General features: G+C 32.0%; 2 protein-coding genes across 2 annotated transcripts; both read right to left on the bottom strand.

Annotated features, from left to right (window-relative positions):
* Positions 1 to 258: 258 nt before the first annotated feature.
* LOC114716272 (cytochrome P450 71D10-like) lies at positions 259 to 876 on the bottom strand. The gene has a single exon (XM_028901260.1). The coding sequence runs from the start codon at positions 874 to 876 to the stop codon at positions 259 to 261; it is 618 nt and encodes a 205-aa protein (XP_028757093.1).
* A 5,152-nt stretch (positions 877 to 6,028) lies between these two features.
* LOC114716254 (ent-kaur-16-ene synthase, chloroplastic-like) lies at positions 6,029 to 9,864 on the bottom strand. Its single transcript, XM_028901239.1, has 13 exons — positions 9,839 to 9,864; positions 9,437 to 9,725; positions 9,133 to 9,313; positions 8,713 to 8,930; positions 8,500 to 8,620; positions 8,291 to 8,388; positions 7,965 to 8,191; positions 7,726 to 7,838; positions 7,466 to 7,564; positions 7,097 to 7,318; positions 6,843 to 6,984; positions 6,496 to 6,741; positions 6,029 to 6,400 (listed from the first exon to the last, which is right to left on the bottom strand). Exons 2-13 carry the CDS (start codon positions 9,687 to 9,689, stop codon positions 6,086 to 6,088), a joined length of 2,235 nt encoding a protein of 744 aa, XP_028757072.1. The 5' UTR covers positions 9,690 to 9,725; positions 9,839 to 9,864; the 3' UTR covers positions 6,029 to 6,085.
* Positions 9,865 to 11,526: the final 1,662 nt, after the last annotated feature.

Raw genomic sequence — 11,526 nt, forward strand, 5'->3', positions numbered from 1 at the left:
GATTTCGGCCTGTGAGTAACAAATGGTTTTGAAATAAATACCTAACAATATAAAATAGTAGGGGAGGAAGGCAACAAATACAATGGATACACTAAATAAAACACTACTCAAACAGACATGTTTTATGTTAGCACGGCACACACATATTCTTTTATTACAGAAAACATTTGCAAAAACATAGAGCACTATTTTATACTGAAAATTAAACATCCCTTATTATTTTCCAAGTGGTATTACTATAACACTATATATATGTAACTAAGGGTGATAGACGACTGTGGGAACCACACATAGATGGTTTTTTCTAGAGGCAGCGTTACCAGAGGTTTCCTCCATGTCCAAATCCTCGGGCTTCACCCCATCAGGAAGCTTCCAATCAAAATGGTAAAGCAATTTGGCGATAGCCAAATCGATAACAGCATAACCAAATGAAGATCCAGGACATATCCTTCTTCCTGACCCAAATGGGATATACTGACAGTTCGTACCCTTAAAATTGTAATCCGTTGCGGGATCAAGGAATCTTTGGGGTTGAAACTTTTCCGCTTCGTTCCAATACTTGGGATCTCTTCCGAGTGCCCAAGCATTGACAATAATCCTAGAGTTGGAAGGGATCTTATAACCATTGATTTCCCATGTCTCAAAATTTTCCCTTGGAACCAGTAATGGAAGAGGTGGGTGAAGCCTCAAGATTTCTTTGATCACGGCATCTATGTATTTCAACTTGGGCAATTCTGATTCTTCTACGTATCCTTTGTTTTCAAAGACCTGCCTCACTTCTGCTTGAGCCTCTTTCATTGTCTCTGGATTCCTCAGCAATTCAGCCATTGCCCACTCCAAAATTGTTGCTGTTGTTTCAGTTGCCCCGAAGAACATGTCCTGAGAATAGCTTATTTCTTTGAGTCAAACTCCAATATTTATAACGTAAAACACTTATTTATAACTTATAAATGATCAAGTATTTGTTTTTATGTATGAAGCATTCAAAGAGAGGGAAGAAGACTTACTTGAGTGATAGATTTGATGGTGTCGTCACAAATGTGAATGTCAAGGTCATTTTCCTTTTGGACCCTGAGAAGAACATCGACAAGATCTTCCTGGTGTGCTTCATCATCGCCATCCTGCCTTCTCTTATATTCCTTTCTCTATGTTCTGCAATGGCTTCTTGCAAAAGCCCATCACCCAGTTCCTGCAGTTTCTCAAGCTTACGCTTCAAACCAGTGATGACAGGAAGGAATTTGAGTGAAGGAAAAAGATCTTCAACACCAAGTCCACTAGACAGCTCCATCGTTTTCTGCATATAAATCACAACGTCGTCCACATTCTTGCACTTACCAATGGCCGCACGAGCAACAATGGAATTTGGGGAAAAGTTGTTTATGAAGATTAATAACAGTACCTTCAGGTTCTGTTATATACTTCATGAGAGATCCCATTTGTTCTTGCCTTATATTCCTGAATGATTGGACTCTCTTTACAGACAAAAGCTCCAACGTACAAATCTTTCGAATTTGCCTCCAACGATGTCCATATGGAGCAAAGCCAATATCAGGACCACCGTAACCAACAATTTTGCCTACTAAATAAATGGGTCTGTTGGCAAAGATTTGATCGTGTGTATTCATAATTTCTTTGGCCATTTCTGAGGAAGAAATTATGATGTTGGAGGTTTGTCCAAGTTGAAGGTGGATCAAGGGGCCATATTTGTTGGCAAGGTCTCTCATGATGTGATGAGGAAGTGATGGCCCTACCATTTGGTGTAAATTTCCTACAATAAGAAGCTTCCATGGCCCCTGGGGCAAGGGTTTGTTCGATTTCTTGAATCTTGAAGGCTTTATTAGAACCAGAAAGAGCAAAGAGAAGAAGGTGAAGAGGATGGAATATGGAATTTGAATCTCCATAATGACAATGGAAACTAATGCTGAAGTGAGGGTTTAGTCGTTTTAGAAGCGAAAGTGCTGCTTTTATACTAGACTGATGGCCCTTTTTTCCTTTATTAATAGTAAAATTTGATTAATATAATACTAACGTACGTGTTTCAACAACAATATATACTTTTCTGGTCCTCAATATAGAACCTAATTAGAAGGTTAATTTTAGACCTAAATATAGGACATATTTCTTATATTTACCAATTTTTTTCTAAATTACCCCTATTAAATAATTAAATATCACAATAATACTTATTACTTATTGATAATATGCCTATATATTTTATAAAGTCAGTGAATACTTATTACCCATTAATTTCATAGATACATCATATCAATTCTACTGTTTGATATTTTTAATAAAATAATTTAAAATATTTTTTGAAATGTCAATTTCTTAAAGAAATTTTAACTGAGGGTATTTTGATAAACATATGTCATATTTATGATTATTATCTAACTTAACTAACTTTTTTAATTTAATTAAAGTAGTTAAATAAGTCATATATTAAGGACCAGAGGAGTGTGTGTGTAAATATAGAAACACACTAAGGCTAGTTTTCAATAGTTTATTTTGGTTAACATAGTATATAATCAGTCACTTGTTAAAAACGTTACCAAAAAAAGCATATCAAATTTATATTTGTTTTATTCATGTTTTTTAAATTGTTTTCTCATGTATTTTTTTTTTCTTCCTTTTATTTTTAACGGAAATTGACATAATCTAAGAATGCTGCGAGAATTTTTAATACAGTGAAAATGTATCATTTAAAAGGAGGAGATTATCATCATCATCATCATCATTTACCCTAATTTAGATATCATAAAAATTATACTATTATTTTATGTATGAAATTAAAATATTGAAATTTAATAAATAATCTGATTAATTGTAAAAGTTTTGATAATGAGGAAAGAAAATTTTTTATAATATATGTGAAGTTTTTCCCTTGGCCGCACGGGCTAAATATGCGCTCCCACTATTCCTAAATATAAAATTATGTTAACTAATTCATAGAAAAAACGTAGTTAAAATAATTTATTGTTTGTAATTAATATGTAAATAATTTTTTTTTTTCAAAACGACTGCTGTTATTTAATGATTAAATTCAATATTTGGAAATAAAAATGTCCCAATAAATAGAAGCAGTGCATAAGAAATAAACACTTATAGGAAACGAGAGGAAATAAGACTTATTGATGTATTTAAAAGCAAACCAAAACTCTCATATCGGCTTTATACTTGAAACAACAGCGAGTATATAAATATGACGTGATATTTCCAACTAATTTGATGAAGTTGTAGGAAAATGACATAATTCCGAAAGAAGATATGCGTTCAAAATAAATTAGTGCATGTCTTCGTCCATCTTCACGTGGTCTTACTAATTTTGCCATATAATATTATTTTTTATCAGAGGAATTGGACCGATTTCTCTAACGTAGGCTAGTTGGACCAGGACTTTTCAGCTTTGAATGAATTCACTAGCATTGAGAGAGAGAGAAATTGGTAATAGAAAAATATGATTAAAATATAAAAAGTAATACTCCTTGAGTCCTTAACTTGTGTCACAATTTGAAAGTTAATATTACATGTTTATCAATTTTTTTCAAATTAATCCTATTGATACTTTCTTAACAATAATCAAGCAAGAGAAGAAGTGAAGGAATTAAAAAAAATGATTAGGGTGTTTAAAATATATATATTATATTAACTAATGTAAATAACATTCTTAATCTACTTAAATTAGTTAATTAGGTTTTATATTAAGAATTGAAAGAATATATAACCCAAACTAAAATTTCATGATTTGTATTTTTAAGGAAGACCTGAAGAAACTTATTTGCGGTATATGTATTTTGCATTGAATCGATGAATGATAATATGTGCCAACTCGAATTAATTCTATTGGGCATACCCAAATCACAATACATACAGGGGCCTCCAATATTAATCCAGTTAATTAACTGTATTATTAATATTTCATTTGCACTAGTATTTTGTTTGAATGTTCAAAACTAGCGATTAAGTTGAATTCAAATGCACTAGTATTATTAGTCTACCAAACAAAAAGCTGTGCGACTAATTTAATTTGAGGAAGTTAGTTTTAGGATGACATTTGATTGATTATGCCTTGTAAGAGTACCTATAATCACACCGAAAGACTACGAATTGTATAGTAATTTCAAAGAATGAACAAGGTCTTTGGTGGAAAATTTACGTGCTTGAAAAGTAGACATTATTGAGTTCAGGGGGTTGCTTTGTTTGACTTGCATGATGAGTTGGGTTTCAATTTGCCAAAAGAAAATATGTTTTCAAAAACCAAACACCCAGGCATCATGGTGAAATATGGCATAAGATATAATAAAAATTATTTTATATAGTTAGAATTATTTAAATAAGAATATTTAAAACATTCCGCAGATTAATTAAGATTTAACGGGGGATTTTCTTATAATCACATCTTTTTTAGGATTATTTTGGATTTTCCTTATTCCCAATAAAAATATAGAATATATATGTAGGTCATCTGAACATTATCTGTTTAGTTTTTCTTTTTTTTTTTAAGATTTCTCATTATAGTGAAACTTAATTTATTAATAAAATAGCGTCCCTCTTTCTCTCTCCTTCTCCTCCTATCTCTATGACTCTTTCTTTATTTTCACTGTTGCTTTCTAAGCAATTTCCGGCATTTATATGATTTATATCTGGCTTCTGGTTCAGGGATACTACGATTCTTAATATAGTGTTTTTCATTCACAGATATACCACTTGTATTCTTAATATATAGTGACTTGTAGGATATTTAATTATCATTTTCTAGTTTCATTTTTATTTAATTATCTTTAAAAACGAAAAAAAAGAAAGAGAAGAGGGGTGGAAATAATTTAAAAAATTCTATGAATTTAATATACTACATTCGGTTCTAAATATAAGAGCTAGTTAACTAATTTAAGTAGATTAAAAAATAAGTTAAGTTATTTATTTATAATAAATATGTTTGTCTTTTCTAAAATATCCTTACTAATCAAATGTATTGGTTAAAACTATCATTATTAGAAAGACCACCTTCAGAAAAATGTATAAACATGAGAGGCAAAATAGATGCGGGTCTTATATTTAAGATCAAAGTAAAAATTAAACAAGATCTTATATTAAGAACTGAAGGTAATATTAATATGTGAGGATGAATTATAAGTGATTGTGCGTGTATGTTTGTGTGTGTGTACGATATTTGTACACTTTGTAAATGATTCAATGTTTCCGACCATCAATGCAATAGAAGTTTCAATTTACCAGGCGGCTGTAATCTGAAAAGGATAATTTCATATTTTTGTTGGCAAGGAAAAAAATTTATACACATTTAATTTTTTAGATGTGAAGGACCGATTTCTTCCATTTAATGTGTGTGTGTGTGTAGGGTATATGTAAGAAGAATTCAGAAGCGCATTTGACGATTGATGCTGCATTAACTGAATGTTCCACCTTCAGAATTTTTTTAAATTATAAATGCAGCAAAGCTATGCAGGAAAGTTATTTTTTATTCTTTTTTTTCGAAAGTAATACATTATCTCAACCAATAAATTTTTTTAACCTATATACATAGGATAAAATCATCCGGAGTTGAAATCCACGAAGTTATAGAATTTTTAAATATTTTTATCATGTAATTATTTCCTTATAAATATAAAATTCTCTCTCCTGCTTAAAAAAATAAATTTTAGGAAATTTATGAATTCTCAACTTCATGAACTGATAGGATTATTAGGAGTATTTATATGATATCGATTTAGAAGTTATTTGATGGTGTGAAGATAAATTTCTCATCTAGTTATCCAAGATCGATTAATTGATTATCTGATAATTCCATAATTTTACAAAATACAAAATCCATATTGCTTTACTTTTCACTTAATACAAAATACAGAATACACTAATTGCAAAGCACTACCTCAACTTCTAATTATAAGACCTTATGTACCTCAACTTCTAATTATAAGACCTTATTTATAAATTATAAATAAGACCTTATAATTAAAACCGGAAGGAAGCAGTAGTATTGATATGGGATCCCAAACACACGAATGTCTTATGATAGGCCCAACACTTTTATTCATGGCCCAAAAAGAATTATAGTGAGCCCAGCCTGGAATTAACAACCTAAAACGATGGGATTTGTAAGTACAATATCTTCGATATTTCGCACCTCATCAGGCACTTCTGTTGAATAAATTATATCATCCTTCCCATAAATCACCTCAAGAGTTCTGCACATTTTCCAAAACACCTCTCTCACATCAGTAGATGCTATGATTCCTCCTTTCTTTACCATTAATCTCAGAAGCTCTTTCCTTTTCTCTTCACCCTTCTTCTTTATCTTCTTCTTCATCTCTTCTTCTTCTTCTTCACTCCCACTAATCAACCTCAACCCTACTGAGTTCACCAGTTTCCCTTGTTCTTTCTCCCTCTGCACACAAAAAACCACACACACATCCAAATCTTATATCATTCTTTCTACAACATTCACATGAAAACTGAGTTTGATCGACTCATCTATCTCACCTGGTAGCCATTCACGTCGTTGAGGTATCTCCCATGGAGGCCAAGAACGTCTAAAACATAATTGCATTCTGCACTTTCAGCCACGGCTTGTGGAAGCTTAGGTCCAATTAGATACATAGCTGACAAGACAATTGGTCCCAAGGCCATTGTTATAATTCCATTACGCTCATATTCTTCTATGCTCGGCACGCATTTCTTTTTGCACCATTCTACTTCCTTCAACCCAGATCGTAGAATATCCACCCACTGAAAACACACAAAAAAAAGGTTGAAGTCGACATACGATTTTAGTTTATGGATGAGGAAATCAATGAAGAAAAATAAAGATAGGTAGACCTTTTTCTTACCTGCTGAATTAAGTGGTTCAGGACACTACGGTCTTGAACCTTAAAGGCTTGGGCTGCAGTCTCACTAATTGTTCTCTTAAGCACTAAGAATAATATCTTCACCGGCTCAGAACAGCATTCTTTGTTGACATCTACATCCCACCTGTGTGTTTCATTAATTAATAATATTTCAAAACACAATCTTACACACACACACACACACACTTATTAATGCTGAGAGAGAAATTTAGACGTATGTACTATATTATGCATACTTCTCCATTAACTTTATAAGGTTTTGTTGTTCCTCTTTAGTGCTCCAAACATCGAAGAAACTATCAAACACAGATGTGAGCAATCCATGCTTTGCCCAAGCTAAACGTGCTTCACGAAGTTCTGGAGGAGGAAGTGTTGCTGCCACTGACAAGAAGGAATACATAACTGTTGTTTTGGCAATTGGAAAATGTAGCCTATCCATTCCACTCGTCTTAAACCACCTGATTATTATGATGTATGATACGTTGATCAGTGATTATTCTTGGATTACCAATTAATTAAGATTAACACTAGAAGGTTGGTTATTTGTTAGGAGAGGAAACCAAAACACGCACACACATTCTAGTGGCCATGAAAAAGATACTCACCTGTTAAATAGCTCAAGTTCTTCACGAAATATTAATTGGCAGCGATTGAAGTTTTCAACTCCTAGTTCCAAGAATTCTTTGTTGGCGAGGTTTAAAGAACTGAAGAAGAAGATGAAGAAGAAGAGCCAAGGAGAATATGTACCAAGTAATAAATTAATCTATGTAAATCAACAAGCTCCCATGTGGATGGCATCGAGGAAAAATGGAGTAAGCTGTGATTATAAATATATATATATATAGATTATAGATATATGATGTACCTATATGAAGATTTCAAAATTCTCTTTTGGTCCACCTTGTAGTGTTGTAGGGATCTTCGGTTTAACATCAAATCCAAATAAGCATGATGAGGGAAACGTAAAGCAAAAGGTACCTGAAATTAATAGTTTTTTTTTCCTTTTTTTTAGTATGGAGTACATTATTGAGATGGATCAAACTTCAGAATTGCAGAAAAGTTGAGAATCAAAATTAAATTTGGGACTACTATGTGTATATATACCTCATGATCAATATGATTAGAAGGTGGTTTATGAGTATTGTTTGAGGAAGCGGACAAATATTCCTTAAGAAAATGCCTTGTCCAGATGTTTAATTCCTCCAAAACTGAATCATTTGCATCTAAAACTATCTGTGAAGCTTTATGTAACTCCAAAACAGACTCAACATCCTTCAAATAACCTTGAAGAGTATTGCGAAATTTGTCTTCTGAAAACCGATCAAGTGCATCTGAAATACACAAATATCATAGTTAGACTTTAATTTCTTTTTAATAATCCTCTATTGGCTACACAGAATTTGTCTTAATATAAAGACGCAAATTAAAACCTGAGAAAACATCATATCCATGCAAACGTAGTAAGCGAAATGCCAGGGCACAGGTGGTGGGTTCTAAAAATATGTCATCTTCTTCCCGCTGCCACAACCTGTTTGAAAATCAAACATAAAATAATAATAAAAAGAGATTAATTACATTATGTGGTCTTTGTTCTTCCCACGACAAAAGCTATAATTTCATTTTCAAGTTTTAATATTACCTCCATGTATAATCCAATACACTTCCAATTTCATTTTTAAAATGGCGACCAATCCCAAGCTTTTCAAGAGTATCAACCATATGGAGTCGAGCATACACATCAATAGGATGTATTGTTGGAACTGAACGAACAAGTTTTGGTGTAAAACCCAAAGATTAACGTAATGGAAATGAAGATAAATCCATCAAAACAGTAAGGTTTGAAAGAACAAACCAGCATTGTCAAATTTTGCCAGCAGTGAAAGTAGATAATCAAGACAGTGGGGATTGTTGATATGAGTGTATGCAGCTGCAGTGGCGGCTGGAGAGTTAAAAAGAGAGCCATTCTTTCTTTGAAATTTAAAAGCCATTTCCCAATCCTGTGACTTCCCAAATCCTTCTGAAATGTATGCCATATAAGCCTTCCATCCTTCTGAGTTGCTTCCCCATCCACTGTAGTTAATTTCCATACACAAAAGAGCTCAAGCTAATATCTTCCAGAATATTCTTCAATATGATGTGAAGTTTAGTTATTTATGGCTTGTGAATATTGTTACGAGATTGGGGTAAATGATTGCTATCTGTATGTGAACCATGCATGAATAACTCTTCCCTAAATGTTTTATGAAGATGAGGGGGAAAAAAAAAGTGGTACCTTTGGAGCTCCAAGTCCCTCTTTTGGATGAATTTTTCTAAAATATTCCCTCCAAGAGGAACATTTAGACCCAGACTTTGGGCTTGCTCAATTAATTGAGCAAAGATAATATCAAATCCAATTGAAGAAACTTGTTTATCATCATCAGTTGCAGCAATGTTTGTTTCAATATATCCAAGTCCTTCAACAATAATAAAAAGGGAATCTCCCAATTATTTCATTATATATATATATATATGTATGCTTCTTCAAAATAACACCAATGAATTTAATTATAATAAGATTCAAAATCATATCAATTTACCTCTATTGACTTGCTGTTCACCAACACCCCATTGCTTAAGTGCAAGAACACAAGTCAAAGTAGATAAAAGAGTGTCTTTGGTCAGCAACTTATTATCACTAGAAAGACCCCATGATCCGTCAATGTGTTGATTTCCTAATAACCAATTTAGGGTCTGAGGGAACAGAGGAGCTTGTGGAGAAGAAGGTGATGGTATCATTGCCAGCCAAGCTGTGTCATAAGAAGAGACAGAGAGTTCAACCTTATCAAACATCTTCCTTATTCTCTCCTTGTTATTCTCCTCTAATACCTGCATTTAATACAATTCACCATCTTATTATTATTTTTATAAAGGAAAATTAATCGGATATTGGAATTAGCTAGATGTTCATAAATACAAAAGATGGAAGGTTGATATTTTACGATAATGTTAGTTCTGTTCCCAACTTTGCCCTTCACAATCGATCCAATCGGAGATGCTGGGAGATATGAGAATAGAGAAAGACGTTAGATTTTCTTAGAACTTGTTTAGAATACGAGATAAATATATGAGAGAAGTTTTATCTTGACTTATGTGAAATATGCTTATAAGTAATTTCTAACGCTATGTCAAAATCATATAATTAATTACACACACATGATATGTATTGATGACTTGTTCAATTTAATATACTTTTAACATAAATGTAGAAGTTCAACCAAATAAAAGTAATCTAATAATATTAATACTAAAAATGAGTTATAATTAGTGCCAGAGACCTCACTCCGAGAGATTAAAATGATTCAAAGTACTCTCAATTTATTTCAGATGAGCAAGATTAAAAAATAAAGGGTCTTTGACCAAAATAATGTAAGTTATAAAATAAATAACACGTAAAAAATTTCATTTTCACTGATTTGATTTGAATAAAATAATAATACAAGTTTTTATAAAAGCTAAAATATACATTTTTGTCTTCCAAATTTATGTCAAATTTCAATTTAATCCTTCAAGTTAATAAAATGTACTTTTAATCTCTTAATTCTAACACCGTTAATCTTATACAAAATCTACAAAACATGCTTTAAATTTTATTTTTTAACACAAAGAATTTGAGATGAAAATTTCTCACTTTTTGTAACAGCTACTATAGCAAGTCCTTGACTTCTAAAAAGGGGGGGAAAAAATCTGCCGAACATCACTTTTCGAGGTTATAACTCCTCTCCCATTGATGTTTAAGATATAAACCATAAGTAGCGAGGAAACTAATGATCTCAATAACCCAAATACCAAACTCAATTATCTGCAGAGTGTGTGTGAGAGAGAGACTGAGAGGGAGAGAGATGAAACCAGGAGAAGCCGAAGGAGGCAAGCGATGGTGCGAGAGAGACATGGTGGTTCCAAGAAACATGATGAAAATTTTTCCTTTTCTTCTTCCTGATAACGCAAGTGTTTAATTTTCAGGTGCTCCCTTAAATAAGTATATACGAGACAGATCATAGTTCTTTTTCGCTACGTCTCTTTATATATATGTGTGTGTGTGTGCATGCCGCCCAAGCTCCGTCGTAAAAAATATATATATATATATAATATATTGGCTTCGGCCCAAAAAAAAAGTTATATATTGGCTGGTATTAGACTTGCCAAAGGTCAAACGGACGCAAACTTATATTCTATTAATCACTGTCCCACCGAATTATTTTGTCCTATTTGGATCATTAAGATGCAACTTCTATTATATATTAGTAATATTATGTTTAAATATCTCTCATATTTTTCTGGTCCTATTTATAAGTTATAGGGATGAGTATTTTTTGTTTTATTTACAAATCACATCGATTTTACTGTTTATTTATTATATATTTTTGGATTGTTATTCTTAATATATATTAAATATAAATTAAGTTAGAGAATTATTATAGTGACTTGAAGAAGAGAAAGAAGGAACAAAATAGTTGGATTGGTAAAAAGCCATTGATGCGGGTGCTTCTTTGTTGTTAAAAGCCATAGAAAATTATTAGAACTGTTTTTATTTCGTTCAATAATACTTTAATATATCGGTAAGTGTAATTAATACATTTAAAAATTGTCGCTGATCAGCGGTTATAAATAGTAATAACTAGTAGGAGTA

Source organism: Neltuma alba, unplaced genomic scaffold (genome assembly GCF_004799145.2).
Source record: "Neltuma alba isolate B1F8T4 unplaced genomic scaffold, ASM479914v2 tig00002066_pilon, whole genome shotgun sequence".
In the NCBI taxonomy this organism is placed as follows: Eukaryota; Viridiplantae; Streptophyta; class Magnoliopsida; order Fabales; family Fabaceae; genus Neltuma; species Neltuma alba.

Coding starts and splice junctions, on each gene's coding strand:
- LOC114716272 (XM_028901260.1), bottom strand. CDS start 876: ATGTTCTTCGGGGCAACTGAAACAACAGCAACAATTTTGGAGTGGGCA.
- LOC114716254 (XM_028901239.1), bottom strand. CDS start 9,689: ATGTTTGATAAGGTTGAACTCTCTGTCTCTTCTTATGACACAGCTTGG. Junction 8,389..8,499: donor GTATTGGATTATACATGGAG/GTAATATTAAAA, acceptor ATTTTCAAACAG/GTTGTGGCAGCGGGAAGAAG. Junction 6,742..6,842: donor TGAACCACTTAATTCAGCAG/GTAAGAAAAAGG, acceptor GTGTGTTTTCAG/TGGGTGGATATTCTACGATC.